The following is a 17,658-nucleotide window of genomic DNA, read 5'->3' as shown; positions in this document are numbered from 1 at the left end:
CATGCGTTTGCGTGCGTTATAGCGAGGATCCAGCGAGTTGCAGTTTTTTAACATCTTTCAAAAACGCTACTTTTAGCGTTTTTGAGCTGCGTCCAACTTCTGCAAATTGCTGGATCCTGACTAAACAGCATGCAAACGCATGTGAACACTGGCATGCTGATAGACAGGATCCTGCTTGCTCTACTGAGCATGCCCAGAAACCAGCCTCCGTGATCAGTCTCTCTCCTCCCTCTGTCTCTTCCCCCTCTCTCTCTCCCCCTCTCTCTCCCCCCTCTCTCTCCCCCCTCTCTCTCTCCCCCCTCTCTCTCTCCCCCCTCTCCCCCACCTGAGAGCTGCGGACACTCGTAACCAAGGTAAATATCGGGTAACCACTTAGTTACCCGATGTTTACGTTGGCAACGTGTGCAGGGAGCCCGGCTCCTAGCAGCTGCAGACGCTTGTAACCAAAGTAAATATCGGGTATCCAAGCAAGTATACCCGATGTTTACCTTGGTTACGAGCTTCGCAGCTGTCAGATGCCGGCTCCCAGTCTGGCACGTTTAGTTCCCCTCACTCCCGATCACATGACTCCAATGCCCGCCCAGAAAAACATCCAGTGACAGGATCCTGCAAAATAAGACATGCGTTTGCATGCATTTTTTGCTGTAAAAGCAGGATCCGCTTTTGCAGCAAAAAAACGTTCAGGACGCATGTTAAAAAGACGTAGTGTGAAAGCAGCCTAAGCCTCTCATTCGTGAGCAAGGATGGTTGACCTTAGGGAGATCAACATCCACCACTGCGGAGACACCATCACGTGTTTCTCAACGCAGTGATTCTAGAGCAATGCCCCCTGGGAAATATTCAAAGCAAGAAGGCCTGCGGAGACACCATCACATGTTTCTCAACGCTGGCAGGAAACTAGCCAGGTCTTTCACCGGGAAGGAACAACCACGGGAAGGGCAGTCTCCAGTCAAGGAGACCACCTATGCCAACCATCCTTGCTCACATAGTCTTTTACTAGGCAATGTCCCACTAGCCAGATTACTACTCCACACTGATGAGGGGCAAATACCCCGAAACGGCTGTCTGTGGATGGATACCATGTTTGGTATAGGTGGTCTCCTTGACTGGAGACTGCCCTTCCCGTGGTTGTTCCTTCCCGGTGAAAGACCTGGCTAGTTTCCTGCCAGCGTTGAGAAACATGTGATGGTGTCTCCGCAGGCCTTCTTGCTTTGAATATTTCCCAGGGGGCATTGCTCTAGAATCACTGCGTTGAGAAACACGTGATGGTGTCTCCGCAGTGGTGGATGTTGATCTCCCTAAGGTCAACCATCCTTGCTCACATAGTCTTTTACTAGGCAATGTCCCACTAGCCAGATTCCTACTCCACACTGATGAGGGGCAAATACCCCGAAACGGCTGTCTGTGGATGGATACCATGTTTGGTATAGGTGGTCTCCTTGACTGGAGACTGCCCTTCCCGTGGTTGTTCCTTCCCGGTGAAAGACCTGGCTAGTTTCCTGCCAGCGTTGAGAAACATGTGATGGTGTCTCCGCAGGCCTTCTTGCTTTGAATATTTCCCAGGGGGCATTGCTCTAGAATCACTGCGTTGAGAAACACGTGATGGTGTCTCCGCAGTGGTGGATGTTGATCTCCCTAAGGTCAACCATCCTTGCTCACATAGTCTTTTACTAGGCAATGTCCCACTAGCCAGATTCCTACTCCACACTGATGAGGGGCAAATACCCCGAAACGGCTGTCTGTGGATGGATACCATGTTTGGCATAGGTGGTCTCCTTGACTGGAGACTGCCCTTCCCGTGGTGGTTCCTTCCCGGTGAAAGACCTGGCTAGTTTCCTGCCAGCGTTGAGAAACACGTGATGGTGTCTCCGCAGGCCTTCTTGCTTTAAGCCTCTCATTCAGCCACATCAGATGTCATACTTTGTACTGACAAGGGACAACCATGCCGAAACACCGTTCTTGCAATTTGAGGTTCTCATCTGGCATAAATCCCAAGTCAAATGACAAGGCTCGTTAAAGGGCTTTTGACTTTTAGGATTGATAAATCCCATAGGTGGCACCAGAGTGTCTCTTCAGTGAGGAAGGAGACTATCTGCATATTTCCCAGAGGAGCATTGAGGCTTAAAGTCTCCTCACCACTGCTGGCATACTGGAATGGTGCGTCAGTCTCCGCAAGGAGAAAAGCCTTTGCCTTGGCTTTTCCAAGCAGTCACACACGGGGGAGGAGGGGGGGGGGCACAGTCTGACTGCAACCAATCAAAGATGGTGGCACTGCGGTGGGCGGGGGAAGCAGTGAATATGTATGAGGATTAATCAGCAGCCCCAGAAGTAGTATTACAGCTGTGCTGTACATTCTGTATGTATAACACTCCTGCCTTTTTCCACTTTTTTTTCCATCTTTTTTTTTTTTTTAATTATCCGAGTCAGCGAAGCCAGATAGTCACAGAGTTCCTGAGAGCTCAGTGTTTGGGGTTGGTGCACGGATACAAAGTATCCCTACAGATAGTAAAATTCACTATCTGGGTTCGCGCATCACTAATCATAACAACTGACTGACTATAGACAGTATCAGAACAAGAACTGCCACTGATGAGAAAAAGAAAAAAAAAAAAAGTCATACAATCACATAAGTCCCTTATGCCAGTGGTGACAATCCTCACAGTCATGATTTAGTCCCGGCTAGCAGGACCGGGTGTAAGGGGCTACAGAATCATTCTCTCATTTCCCTGGTGTTGCATTGTGCCTATTGGCAGCGAGTGCAGGCTCAAAATGTATTTTATCACATTGGCAGGAAGGAGACACTGAGGCTTTGTGTGGAGGCTGACAGCAGAGACGTGCCAGGCTTCCTGGAGAGCATACTACTGCTATGACCTCAACCTGCTCACAAAGGCCCCGGAGTAGAGCACCACACACACACACACACACACACACACACACACACACACACACACACACACACACACACACACACCTCCCCCAGCCCCACAACGCGCACATCCTGGTAGAGCCTCGGCTGCAACTCCTGGCACGGCCGAGAACCAAACCCACATCTGAAGGGAACCTGGAGGCCAACGTCACATACATGGAAGAAACAGGAGAAATAAACACAATGAAGGCAAAGTTAATCTGTATCGGTGATAGACGACCAGGATAGAGGGCGGCTGCAATTTTTGCAAATAGGTCTCTGTCAGCTCAAAGAATCTGCTATGGCTGTAAAGAATTAAAAAGACACCTGATTTATAGAATTCTGATGCTGCAGCATGGAGATCATTTGTGAAGCCACATAGGAAAGTGAACGTTTGTTCTTTTGGGAAACCGCCTAAGGGTGCTTTCACACATCCGGATTTTTGCTCTGCGGCACAATACGGCGTTCTTATATACAACAGCCAAAAAAAGAAAATAAATATATCAGACATAATGCAGGCGACAGGAATGCTGCACAAAGTACAAAAACCTAACCGGTTAAGATTAGAACTGGAACGTGTTTAAGGTGGTCGATGACTGATTCAGTCAACTTCTTCCATTCGGGAGGAGTCTTCGTCTCCTTCCAGTGGGGGCATCTCTTCAGTGGTCGGGGGCGTCAGGTCCTCTGTGGTAACGTCGTCCTCATCGATACCGAGGCCGAGCTTGATCATCCTGTAGATGCGGTTGGCGTGTGTCTGGGGGTCTTCCAGGCTGAAGCCGGATGACAGGAGAGCGGTCTCGTAGAGTAGAATTACCAGATCCTTCACAGATTTGTCGTTCTTGTCGGCATCAGCCTTCTGCCTCAATGTTTCCACAATGGAATGGTCGGGATTAATTTCTAGGTGCTTTTTGGCTGCCATGTAGCCCATGGTGGCGTTGTCCCTTAGCGCCTGGGCCTTCATGATGCGCTCCATGTTGGCGGTCCAGCCATACGTACTGGTTACGATGCAGCAGGGTGATGTTACTAGTCTGTTGGACACTACAACCTTCTCTACTTTCTTTTCCAAGATGTCCTTCATGATTTTGCACAGATTCTCAAACTTTGATTTCTTCTCCTCCTGCCTTTTTTTTCTCCTCCTCGTCCTCTGGGAGCTCCAGTCCTTCCTTGGTGACTGAGACGAGAGTCTTGCCTTCAAACTCTTTCAGTTGCTGCACGCAGTATTCATCGATGGGCTCGATCATGTAGATGACCTCCAAGCCGTGCTTCCTGAGCCGCTCCACAAAGGCCGAGTGGGCGACCTGCTCTTTAGTTTCGCCTGTGATGTAGTAGATGTGCTTCTGGTTCTCCTTCATCCGGGTGCAGTAATCTTTCAGGGACACCATTTCATCCCCGGACGCTGATGTGTAGTATCGCAGGAGTTCGGACAGCTTGTTGCGGTTCTGAGAGTCTTCGTGGATCCCAAGCTTTACGTTTTTGGAGAATTGTTCGTACAGCTTCTTGTAGTTCTCCTTGTCCTCGGACAGTTCTGTGAAAAGCTCCAGACATTTCTTCACCAGGTTCTTCCGAATCACCTTCAGGATCTTACTCTGCTGCAGCATTTCTCTGGAGATGTTCAGGGGGAGATCTTCCGAGTCCACCACACCTCTGATGAAGTTCAGATACTCCGGGATCAGCTCCTCGCAGTTGTCCATGATGAAGACCCTCCGCACATACAGCTTGATGTTGTTCTTTTTCTTCCTGTTCTCAAACAAGTCGAAAGGGGCTCGTCTGGGCACAAACAGCAGAGCTCTGAACTCAAGCTGCCCCTCTACAGAGAAGTGTTTCACAGCCAGGTGGTCCTCCCAGTCGTTGGTGAGACTCTTGTAGAACTCCCCATACTCATCGTTGGTGATGTCATCGGGGTTGCGAGTCCAGATGGGTTTGGTTTTGTTCAGTTCTTCTTGGTCGATATATTTTTCCTTTATCTTTTTCTTCTTCTTGTCTCCTTCCTTCTTATCTTCATCCTCATCGGAGCCAACATCTTCTATCTCTGGTTTCTCCTCGCTCTTCTCTTCTTCCTCCTCTTTCTTTTCCTTTTCCTCCTCTGCTTCATCGTCGCTGACCTCTTTATCACGTTCCTTCTCCACGAAGAGCGTAATGGGGTAGCCGATGAACTGGGAATGTTTCTTCACGATCTCCTTGATCCTCCTTTCCTCAAAATATTCAGATTGGTCCTCCTTTAGGTGCAGGATAACTTTGGTACCACGGCACAGGGGCTCACTATTATCCACACGGACGGTGAAGGATCCTCCGGCTGATGACTCCCAGGCGTACTGCTAGTCATCCATGTGCTTGGTGATCACCGTCACCTTCTCAGCTACAAGGTAGGCCGAGTAGAAACCGACACCAAACTGACCAATCATAGAAATATCTGCTCCGGCCTGCAGAGCCTCCATAAAGGCCTTGGTCCCAGATTTGGCGATGGTGCCCAGGTTGTTGATTAGGTCAGCTTTGGTATCCATGTGCTTGGTGATCACCGTCACCTTCTCAGCTACAAGGTAGGCCGAGTAGAAACCGACACCAAACTGACCAATCATAGAAATATCTGCTCCGGCCTGCAGAGCCTCCATAAAGGCCTTGGTCCCAGATTTGGCGATGGTGCCCAGGTTGTTGATTAGGTCAGTCAGACGGACCGTCACCACTGCGGGAGTTTCGTAGAGGCTGAGCGGTGAACCGGACCAAACACGATGCCAGAAGAAGTGCAGAGTGCAGCTCCGGACCAGCAGATGGAGGAGGACGTGGAGACCTTCGCCTTCCAGGCTGAGATCGCGCAGCTTATGTCCTTGATCATTAACACTTTCTATTCCAACAAGGAGATCTTCCTGCGAGAATTGATCTCTAACTCTTCAGATGCCCTGGATAAAATCCGTTATGAGAGTCTCACCGACCCCAGCAAACTGGATTCTGGAAAAGAGCTAAAGATCGATCTGATCCCTAACCAGCAGGATCGCACCCTGACTATTATTGACACCGGCATCGGAATGACCAAAGCTGACCTAATCAACAACCTGGGCACCATCGCCAAATCTGGGACCAAGGCCTTTATGGAGGCTCTGCAGGCCGGAGCAGATATTTCTATGATTGGTCAGTTTGGTGTCGGTTTCTACTCGGCCTACCTTGTAGCTGAGAAGGTGACGGTGATCACCAAGCACATGGATGACGAGCAGTACGCCTGGGAGTCATCAGCCGGAGGATCCTTCACCGTCCGTGTGGATAATAGTGAGCCCCTGTGCCGTGGTACCAAAGTTATCCTGCACCTAAAGGAGGACCAATCTGAATATTTTGAGGAAAGGAGGATCAAGGAGATCGTGAAGAAACATTCCCAGTTCATCGGCTACCCCATTACGCTCTTCGTGGAGAAGGAACGTGATAAAGAGGTCAGCGACGATGAAGCAGAGGAGGAAAAGGAAAAGAAAGAGGAGGAAGAAGAGAAGAGCGAGGAGAAACCAGAGATAGAAGATGTTGGCTCCGATGAGGATGAAGATAAGAAGGAAGGAGACAAGAAGAAGAAAAAGATAAAGGAAAAATATATCGACCAAGAAGAACTGAACAAAACCAAACCCATCTGGACTCGCAACCCCGATGACATCACCAACGATGAGTATGGGGAGTTCTACAAGAGTCTCACCAACGACTGGGAGGACCACCTGGCTGTGAAACACTTCTCTGTAGAGGGGCAGCTTGAGTTCAGAGCTCTGCTGTTTGTGCCCAGACGAGCCCCTTTCGACTTGTTTGAGAACAGGAAGAAAAAGAACAACATCAAGCTGTATGTGCGGAGGGTCTTCATCATGGACAACTGCGAGGAGCTGATCCCGGAGTATCTGAACTTCATCAGAGGTGTGGTGGACTCGGAAGATCTCCCCCTGAACATCTCCAGAGAAATGCTGCAGCAGAGTAAGATCCTGAAGGTGATTCGGAAGAACCTGGTGAAGAAATGTCTGGAGCTTTTCACAGAACTGTCCGAGGACAAGGAGAACTACAAGAAGCTGTACGAACAATTCTCCAAAAACGTAAAGCTTGGGATCCACGAAGACTCTCAGAACCGCAACAAGCTGTCCGAACTCCTGCGATACTACACGTCAGCGTCCGGGGATGAAATGGTGTCCCTGAAAGATTACTGCACCCGGATGAAGGAGAACCAGAAGCACATCTACTACATCACAGGCGAAACTAAAGAGCAGGTCGCCCACTCGGCCTTTGTGGAGCGGCTCAGGAAGCACGGCTTGGAGGTCATCTACATGATCGAGCCCATCGATGAATACTGCGTGCAGCAACTGAAAGAGTTTGAAGGCAAGACTCTCGTCTCAGTCACCAAGGAAGGACTGGAGCTCCCAGAGGACGAGGAGGAGAAAAAAAAGGCAGGAGGAGAAGAAATCAAAGTTTGAGAATCTGTGCAAAATCATGAAGGACATCTTGGAAAAGAAAGTAGAGAAGGTTGTAGTGTCCAACAGACTAGTAACATCACCCTGCTGCATCGTAACCAGTACGTATGGCTGGACCGCCAACATGGAGCGCATCATGAAGGCCCAGGCGCTAAGGGACAACGCCACCATGGGCTACATGGCAGCCAAAAAGCACCTAGAAATTAATCCCGACCATTCCATTGTGGAAACATTGAGGCAGAAGGCTGATGCCGACAAGAACGACAAATCTGTGAAGGATCTGGTAATTCTACTCTACGAGACCGCTCTCCTGTCATCCGGCTTCAGCCTGGAAGACCCCCAGACACACGCCAACCGCATCTACAGGATGATCAAGCTCGGCCTCGGTATCGATGAGGACGACGTTACCACAGAGGACCTGACGCCCCCGACCACTGAAGAGATGCCCCCACTGGAAGGAGACGAAGACTCCTCCCGAATGGAAGAAGTTGACTGAATCAGTCATCGACCACCTTAAACACGTTCCAGTTCTAATCTTAACCGGTTAGGTTTTTGTACTTTGTGCAGCATTCCTGTCGCCTGCATTATGTCTGATATATTTATTTTCTTTTTTTGGCTGTTGTATGTTTTTGTTAAAATTACATCGTTCTATTAAAAAAAACAATACGGCGTTCTGCAGAAAAACCGCCACCGGCTTTTGTAACGCCGGTGGCGGTTTTTTTTTGCATAGACTTACATTAGTGCCGTATTGTGCCGCAGGGGCTTGCGTTCGGTCTGGTTTTGGCCGCATGCGGCAGATTTAGCCGATGCGGCGGCCGGATCGAACGTCCCCTGCAACGTTTTTTGCTCCGGCAAAAAACACCGCATCGCGCCGCATCCGGCCGCTGCGGCGCATTTTTCAATGCATACCTATGGAGGCCGGATGCGGCGCGATGCGGAAAAAAAACGCATCCGGTCACCGCATGCGTTTTTTTCCACTGCGCATGCTCAGTAGCATGCCGCAACCGGAAAAAACCGGACGGGCCGCATGTAAAAACTTATGCAAAGGATGCGGTGTTTTCGCCGCATCCGTTGCATAGTTTTCACAGCCGGATTGAGCCGCAGGGCTCAAACCGGATGTGTGAAAGTAGCCTAAGCCCTCATTAGTACAGATGAACAGGCTGCAGATCTGCTGACTCATACACACACACAGGCTGTTGAGTTCCAGGACAGAGGTCAGTGCAAAAAAAAAAAAAAAATTAATTTGTGGACCGTGATACTCGCATACAGTGCCTTGCAAAAGTATTCGGCCCCCTTGAATTTTTTCAACCTGAATCCCACATTTGAGGCTTCAAACAAAAAGATAAAAATGTTAATGTTATGGTGAAGAAACAACAACAAGTGGGACACAATTGTAAAGTTAAACGAAATTTGCTATTTTAAACTCTTTAAAAAAAATAAACAACAGAAAATTGGGGCGTGCAAGATTATTCGGCCCCTTTAAGTTAATACTTTGTAGCGCCACCTTTTGCTGCGATTAAAGCACAAGTCGCTTGGGGTTTGTGTCTATCAGTTTTGCACATCGAAAGACTGAAATTCTCGCCCATTCTTCCTTTGCAAACAGCTGGAGCTGAGTGAGGTTGGATGGAGAGCGTTTGTGAACAGCCGTTTTCAGCTCTTTCCACAGATTCTCGATTGGATTCAGGTCTGGACTGTGACTTGGCCATTCTAACACCTGGATAGGTTTATTTGTGAACCATTCCATTGTAGATTTTGCTTTATGTTTGGGATCATTGTCTTGTTGGAAGACAAATCTCCGTCCCAGTCTCAGGTCTTTTGCAGACTCCAACAGGTTTTCTTCAAGAATGGTCTTGTGAGGGGGCGGAGCCGGACATGGCCGAGTGAGGAAGCAGCTTCTCTGAGCTCCTCTCTGCAGAACTCCATAGCACTGGCCCAAGACTCCAAAATGGGCAAATTAACGGGCAAAAAGGCCACAGCACGAACCCCAAAGAAGGCCCCCATGGCTCAAGGCAAAATCGGGGCATATCTGTCTAATCCACGGGGCTCCAGCACTCTATCGCAGCCCGAGCTGGAAAGGCAGCAAGAATCGCGGCCTGCTGACCCGATAACTGACCTCAAGACGTCGGTGGAGAGGCGGGGGTCGACAGTGGAGTCGCGGGGATCCGGGGGAACCGCGGTGACCACCGACAGCAGTGACGGTCACGGGCGGGGGGGATGTGCGGAGGAGCGGCCGACAACATGAATCACAGGCCCCACTCCAAAATGGCCGCCGCACGCTTCCAGACCAGGCCCTGCAGCGTCAGCAAGATGACCCCTCAGCGGCAGCATCACCGCCCGCTACTCCTTCATCGCAGCCCGCGATGGGAATGGAACTTCCCGGTGGCCGGCAGAACATCGATTTACCTCCGGTCGCTTCCAGATGCCTAATGCCTCTTCAGCCTGCAGCACACACGCAGACAGGCTCTGGAGCGGCGTTCGGGAAACATCCATTACAGCAGCGCTCCCAGAGTGAGGGGGCCCCGCGGTCACCAGTCTCCCGCGTTGTCAACAGCACCACCGATGGAGGTAGGAAACAAAACCCGGGCACCCCGGCCCCACCGCATACCAAAATCTCCAGCCCGCAGGCGATAACTGGACTGGGGGAGGGGGGAAGGGGCACAGTCATGGCTGGCGACGGCAGCCCCCCATCATTTGCAAAAGGCACAATTATTTACCTGACGGCCCCCCCTATAACATCGCCATATACGGGCACTCATGTGGAGCAGAGGGGATCCTACAGCATCCAAGGGCCCCAGGACCAGACTGAGGGGAACCTCCAAGGGCCCCCTCATTATACACCCCCTGCGAGGTGGTCCACGGGCTCCTCAAGGGAAAATAGCCCGACGGGCCCAGGAGGTAGCATGGTGGCAACCACTAAAGATCAGTGGAATGATGGGCCCAGGGCACCAGGGACCCCTCCACAACAGATTACCACAGTAGCACACTTGGGAGGACATATAAGCACCTCTAGAAGTTCACAAATACTATATGACCCAGCTTTGCAGGACTCTATCGGCTCTTTTTCCACAACATCGTTCTCCACTAATGTGATAAATGAAGAGCGTCCAGCATCCTTAGCAGACCTACGGTCCCTTTTCCAAGCAATGCCCACTAAAAATGATATAGCTGCTCTGGCCAACCAGGTAGTGGCAGAATGTAAGCAAGAATTTGCCCAGCTACGGATGGACCTTTCTTCACTCACCCAAAGGGTGGATGTCCTTACAGACCAACAAACAACATCTCAAGCTGACATCCAATCTGTCCAATCCACACTGCAGGTTCAGTCCAAGCAGCTATTCTCTCTCCAACAGCACGTGGACGACTTAGAGAATAGAAATCGAAGAAATAACCTGCGTATCAGGGGTCTGCCGGAGTCAATTGCCCCTCCTGACATACCTTCAGTCCTTATCTCAATCTTTAATAATCTACTAAAAAGACCACCCGGGGCCCCCCTGGAACTTGACAGGGCCCACAGGGCATTACGCCCCCCGGACCCAGGGGACCCCCGCCCGAGAGACATTGTATGCAGGGTGCACTATTTTGCAGCAAAGGAAGCTATCCTTCAAGCAGCTCGAAAGAAACAGTTCCTAACGTACAATGGATCTACAATACGCATCATGCCGGATCTTTCGAGACACACCCTAGCTCAGAGGGCGGTTCTCAAACCCTTGTTGGATGTCATTAGAGAAAGGGGTCTCCCGTTTCGTTGGGGTTTTCCCTTTTCTCTGTCGGTACAAAAAAATTCAAGATGGTGGGTAATGCGGTCACCAGAAGACCTCCCATCCTTTACCTCAAACCTGGGTCTACCCCCAATCTCCATCTCTCAATGGCCCACCACCTTGCTCCAACCGTGGGTCCCAAGGGAACGCCCAGCCCCTCCCCAAGCAAATCCATCCCCCGTTCATGCAAGGGGACTCCCCCCGAGAGAGATTCGGGGCCGGAGATTGGGCCGTTCGAGATAAAGGTCAAGATATCGGGGACTACCCAATGTATCGTAAACTTTAACTAGCTAAGTACATAGACTTTACTTTCTAACCTGCCGAGTGCCCAAGGCCCTTATTACTCAAACTTTTGATTATATGCGCCAGTGTTTATGGTAATCTCTAATGTTAACAGTATACTACGGAGCTATCAACGGTTATGTCTGATCTTTTTCTCCCCCAAGTAGGTCGGGACCCTCTGTCTTGCCCGGGTGAGGCGGACAAGCTCCCCCGGAACGTTTGTTCTCAGCTAGTGTATTGTGCGGGAGCTATACCCCTGCTGTTTTCTCTGCTTCAACTCCTATTCTTTTTACTCTTCATCTGCCTTTCACAGTTCACACTTCCTTCTCCCTCCCCAAATGGTGGCCGAGACGGGCTAGTCCGTCCTTATATCTCATGTACCTATAACACTTCAATCTTTTACAGATGGCCAACCTGACAATCGCCTCCTTCAATGCTAAGGGTCTTAACGTGCCGGAGAAGAGAGCACAGGTCCTCTACCACTTCCACAAGCACAAGGTGAAAATAGTATGTTTTCAAGAAACGCATTTCAAACAGGGACACGCCCCTATCTTAAAGAACAAGTACTACCAAACCTGGTTATTTTCAGATAACCCAGAATCCCGCTCAAAGGGAGTGGCGATTGCCATTCACAAGTCTCTTCCACATCAAATTATAAACTGCACATCAGACGGTACGGGACGGTATATTATCCTCTCACTAATAGCTGGAGACCAAACATTCACAATCATAAATGCTTACGCCCCAAACCAGAGACAAGATGACTTTCTGGCTAGCCTTGCTGACACTGCGATGCCCCTAATTAGAGGTACAGCAATTCTCTGTATTGACCTTAATGCTACTCTGGACCCTACATTAGATAACTCCAAGGGGAAGTCCAGCATTTCATACACCACCATCAAACGTATCAAAAGGGTTCTATTAAGTATCCAGCTGTTTGACACTTGGAGAATAACACATCCGTCAGATAGAGACTATAGTTTCTACTCGCACTCACAAGACTCCTACAGTCGTATAGACTACATCTTCATACAGCACAATGCTCTCCCTTGGGTCCGACAGACTGGAATAGGCAGCATATTGTGGTCAGACCACGCCCCAGTATACTGTGAGGTAGAGGTTCCTTCCCTCCCAGCCCCTGCGGGAACATGGCGGCTTAATGAATCTTTGCTCATGGATGAGCTCTGTGTTTCTGATGTGCTGACCACGATCACTCAATTTTCAGAGGATCATTTGGCAGACGACACAGCCCCCACGTTTAAGTGGGAGGCACTGAAGTGCGTCTTGAGGGGCACTTTCATCAAACATGGAGCCCGTATTAAAAAAGAAAAAGCCCAGAATCTAACAGAGGCCCTCCGCAAGGTCTCGGGGTTAGAGCTTGCTCATAAGCGAGCCCTATCAGCCACCACCTTACAGGCCCTCTTGCAGGCCAGATTACAGGTCAAGAAATTGTTGGATGCGTCATACCAGCGCCTGTTGCAAGTGGGAAGGGGGAAATTTTATGAATTCGGGGATAAGCCGGGCAGACTATTGGCAAATGCACTGAAGGAAGGGAAAGCCCACACTCTAATTCCCTGCATTAAAAATACAAGAGACGAGATGCTCTATGCTACTCCTGATATCTCTTCTGCCTTCCATGCGTACTATTCCAAATTATACAATCTGACCCCTCGGTTTCCTGAGATAGACCACGAGCCCCCTACAATGCCCTCTCCCTTTCAACCTCTTAATAAGTCCACAATTGAGGACCTCGAGAAGCCATTTCTTCTTGAGGACATTCTGTCAGTAATCCGCGACACACCCGGTAACAAAAGTCCCGGCCCGGATGGATTCCCAGCCAAATTTTATAAGACGTTTGCAGAACAGTTAGCACCCCTAATGCTCCTTTCTTTTAATGCGATATCAGATGAGACCCCATTCCCTCCCCACTCCACGACAGCTCATGTGGCTTTGCTCCGAAAACCTGGTAAAGACCCTACCGCATGTAGCAGCTTCAGACCAATATCGTTGCTCAATGTGGATTTGAAGATCTATGCTAAGCTTCTTGCAAACAGACTCAATCCCCTTTTGCCAGATCTGGTGCACTTGGACCAAGCAGGATTCGTTCCTGGTAGGGAAGCAAGGGACAACACCCTAAAAACCCTAGACCTGGTCCAACATGCTCACACCCAAAAAATCCCCATGATGATGTTATCGTTAGACGCCGAAAAGGCATTCGATAGAATTTCCTGGCATTCTCTCAGACTTTGTCCCATGTTGGTTTTGGTCCAACCTTCTCATCTAAAATTTTGGCCTTATACTGTTCCCCGACCGCGCGTCTAAAGATTAATGGCACCCTGTCGAGTCCCTTTGATATCCATAACGGGACTCGACAGGGATGCCCCCTATCCCCATTGCTTTATATCTTAGTCATGGAGCATCTGTTGTCGGCCATCCGGCTTAACCCCGACATACGGGGGATTAAAGTTGCCACTCAAGAATATAAATGCGCCGCCTTCGCGGATGACCTACTTATTTATGTGCAAAACCCACTCACTTCCCTTCCATCCTTAATGCGTGAACTCAATCGTTTTAGCAAATGGTCCAATTTTAAAATCAACCTTGACAAATCTGAAGCCCTAAACATATCACTTTCCCAAGCAACAGTAGATGCTGTAAAACCAAACTTCCCCTTCAAATGGCCACCACACGGCAGTATCGGCTACCTAGGTATCACTATCCCATCTGATGTAACCAGACTTTTCCAGCTTAATTTTCAAAACTTTCTCTCCAAACTCGAGAGGGACCTGACTGTATGGCATAGAGGCACCCTCTCATGGTTCGGTAGGATCAGTGCCCTCAGGATGACAGCCCTGCCCAGACTGCTCTACTTACTCCAGACGGTCCCGGTATATGTCCCGGCGTCGTATTGGGTAAAGTTACAGCGCCTGTTTAATCAATTTGTGTGGTCCAAGGGACGGTCCCGACTCGGGAGGAATGTCCTAACTAGGACCAAGGGGGCGGGAGGGGTGGGGCTGCATGACTGTCGGCGTTATTATCTGGCTGCTGCCCATGCAAGGGTCTTAGACCTCTTACATAACTCTGGATCGAAGCTCTGGGTCCGCCTGGCACACGACCTGTGCCCCTTATCTATTCTATCCATGCCATGGAACTGGCCACTTCTTACCAAACATAAGATAGGAATGTCCTACACCACTAAACAAACATTACAATCAGTACACTCAATGCCACGGATTAAGCGCCTGCTCCAGACTCAGGGACCCCTCATGCCACTGACGGATAACCCTGACTTTTTACCAGGGGCATCGTCTAATAACTTTTTGGGAAGCTCAAAACAGAACCCCCTGAGACTGGGACAGGTGGCACCAGAAGGGGTTCTTCTCCCACTTCCGGACATTGTGGGGCAGAGAGACTTCAAAATGCGGTTCTACTTTGAATATGCCCAACTTAAACACTTCATAACCACGCAGGGGCTAGACCTAACTTGTCCCTCATCCCCAACCCCTTTTGAACTTCTCTGTACAGGGACTCCCGACACTAGACATGCAATATCAAGGATTTATGGGATCTTGACAGCAGCAGCAGAAACACCACTTCCTCGCTTCTGTGCTGCTTGGGAGGCAGAGCTCGGCCAGACATTCTCCAGGGATCAATGGGAACGATGCTTCCGCCTGACCCACAAGTCAGCGGTTGCAACGAGAATGCAAGAGACTTGCTACAAAATTCTCTCCAGGTGGTACAAGGTCCCGTCATCCCTTCATAAGTGGTGCCCCGAAATCCCTGACACATGCTGGCGGTGCGGAGCACAGGGAGGTACCATGGCCCATATCTGGTGGTACTGTCCGAGCTTGGCGGCCTTCTGGAGCAAGGTGCTGGTGGGCATCCAGGAGGTCACAGGGATCTTAGTCCCCAGTCGCCCCGAGGCAGCCCTATTGTTTATGTTTAAAATACCGGAAAAGGTGTATAAAAAATCTCTTACCGGACATCTACTCCAGGCCGCCAAGACAGTAATCCCACGACATTGGAAAGACCCTACCCCCCCGTCCATAGAGGAATGGGTGACAGAAGTAACTGTAATACACCGCATGGAGATGGTAATGGCTCAATCGCGAGGCCAGCTAGTGGAAGCCTCCTCTAAATGGTATCAGTGGGAATCTTTTCTCTCTGACCCAAGGTTTCTTGCCCTCGTTGACCCTCAGTAAACAAGACCCTCAGCTAGCCACACCTTCCATAGTCATTTTCATTCTTTTCAGGTTCACGCCCAACAGACGGGACGCCAGTCTCGGCCAACATATTCCTATCCACATCTTTCCCCCTACGGTTCTCCCCCTCTTGACTCCCCCACCCACTTCTGATCTACTCTTTTCCTTGTTCATCCTTCTTTACCTTTACTTTGGTTTCTTGTTTTCTATTAGTAAGTCAAGTTGTTTGATTATTTCCTCGACAGTTGTAAAGATTACTGAGCCTGTGGCCTTTAGCCGCCGTGATGGCTCCTTGTTTATCAAATTTGTATTCAATGGTTTGCAATGTTGTTGTACTCTTTCCTTTGAAAACCAATAAAACTTTAAATTGGAAAAAAAAAAGAATGGTCTTGTATTTGGCTCCATCCATCTTCCCAACAATTTTAACCATCTTCCCTGTCCCTGCTGAAGAAAAGCAGGCCCAAACCATGATGCTGCCACCACCATGTTTGACAGTGGGCATGGTGTGTTCAGGGTGATGGGCTGTGTTGCTTTTACGCCAAAAATATCATTTTGGCATTGTGCCCAAAAAGTTCGATTTTGGCTTCATCTGACCTGAGCACCTTCTTCCACATGTTTGATGTATCTCCCAAGTGGCTTGTGCCAAACTTTAAATGACACTTTTTATGGAGATCTTTGAGAAATGGCTTTCTTCTTGCCACTCTTCCATAAAGGCCAGATTTATGCAGTGTACGACTAATTGTTGTCCTATGGACAGACTCTCCCCCCTCAGCTGTAGATCTCTGCAGTTCGTCCAGAGTGATCATGGGCCTCTTGGCTGCATCTCTGATCAGTCTTCTTGTTTGAGATGAAATTTTTGTGGGACGGCCGGGTCTTTGTAGATTTGCAGTGGTATGATACTCCTTCCATTTCAATATGATCGCTTGCACAGTGCTCCTTGGGATGTTTAAAGTTGTGGAAATCTTTTTGTAACCAAATCCGGCTTTAAACTTCTCCACAACAGTATCATGGACCTGCCTGTTGTGTTCCTTGGTTTTCATGATGCTATCGGCGCTTTAAAACAGAACACAGACTATCAAAGAGCAGGTGCATTTATACGCAGACTAGATTACACACAGGGGGCTTATATTTATCATCATCATCAGTCATTTAGGAAAACAAAGGATCATTCAGAGATCCTCAATGATCTTCTGCAGCGAGTTTGCGGCACTGAAAGTAAAGGGGTAGAATAATATTGAACACCCCAATTTTCAGGTTTGTTTGTTTTTTTTTAAAAAATAAGCAATACATTTCGTTCAACTTCACAATTGTGTCCCACTTGTTGATTCTTCACCATAATTTTTTTTTCTTTTATATTTATGTTTGAAGCCTGAAATGTGGGAAAAGGCTGAAAAATTCAAGGGAGCTGAATACTTTCGGAAGACACTGTATGTAAATGAGCAAGTATACACATTATGTATTTAGTGTAAAATTTTCTGCATCTCTTAGCAGAAAGAATTCAGCATAAAAGGTGAGGGTTTGTGTGTGTTTTTGGGTTGTTTGTTTTTTTTTTTTTTTTAAACATGCATTTTTTTGGTATATAGCAGGATGCAGCCATATACCAGGATCAGGTATATAGCAGTTTGGGGACATTACCCCCATAATAGTACCACATTTTTTGCTTAATATTATTTTCCTATTTTCCCTGCTCTAAAACCAGGGTGCGTCTTATAGTCCAGTGCATCTTATAGTCCGAAAAATACGGTAAATCTGCAGGACAAAAATAAGCAACATGTGCATGAGACTTAAGAATGGTCATACCCTTTACTGGTACTAGCAAACCCTTCAGATTGTGACAAAAATGCAAAGAGAAAAAAAAAAAAAGAAGTGACAAATCTACAACATGGGGACAGGCCCTAAGAAAATCTTTTGGCACACAACAGTCACAGTTACATATCATACAGATCGTTTAGGTGTAACTCCAAGTTTTTTTTGTTTTTTTTTTTTATTATTATTATTATTAATTATTATTATTATTATTATTATTTAGTCTGTCACTAGTATAGACCGTATATCACAAATGAGTACACCCTTACATTTTTGTAAATATT

General features: G+C 48.5%; 2 protein-coding genes and 1 pseudogene across 3 annotated transcripts in view; 1 reads left to right on the top strand and 2 right to left on the bottom strand.

Annotated features, from left to right (window-relative positions):
• The window catches only part of SUFU (SUFU negative regulator of hedgehog signaling), a 157,132-nt gene that overhangs the window by 113,743 nt on the left and 25,731 nt on the right, over nucleotides 1–17,658 (bottom strand). The window lies entirely within an intron of this gene.
• On the bottom strand, nucleotides 3,395–5,514 carry LOC142310508 (heat shock protein HSP 90-alpha pseudogene; annotated as a pseudogene).
• Nucleotides 5,568–7,934, top strand: LOC142310851 (heat shock protein HSP 90-alpha-like). The gene is given in 2 exon segments (XM_075348599.1): nucleotides 5,568–7,302; nucleotides 7,304–7,934. Coding segments are annotated over 2 exon segments (2,190 nt in total). The 5' UTR covers nucleotides 5,568–5,631; the 3' UTR covers nucleotides 7,823–7,934.

The sequence above is a fragment of the Anomaloglossus baeobatrachus genome, chromosome 5, assembly GCF_048569485.1.
Source record: "Anomaloglossus baeobatrachus isolate aAnoBae1 chromosome 5, aAnoBae1.hap1, whole genome shotgun sequence".
Taxonomy (NCBI): domain Eukaryota; kingdom Metazoa; phylum Chordata; class Amphibia; order Anura; family Aromobatidae; genus Anomaloglossus; species Anomaloglossus baeobatrachus.
This window is presented reverse-complemented; position numbering and strand designations above follow the sequence as displayed.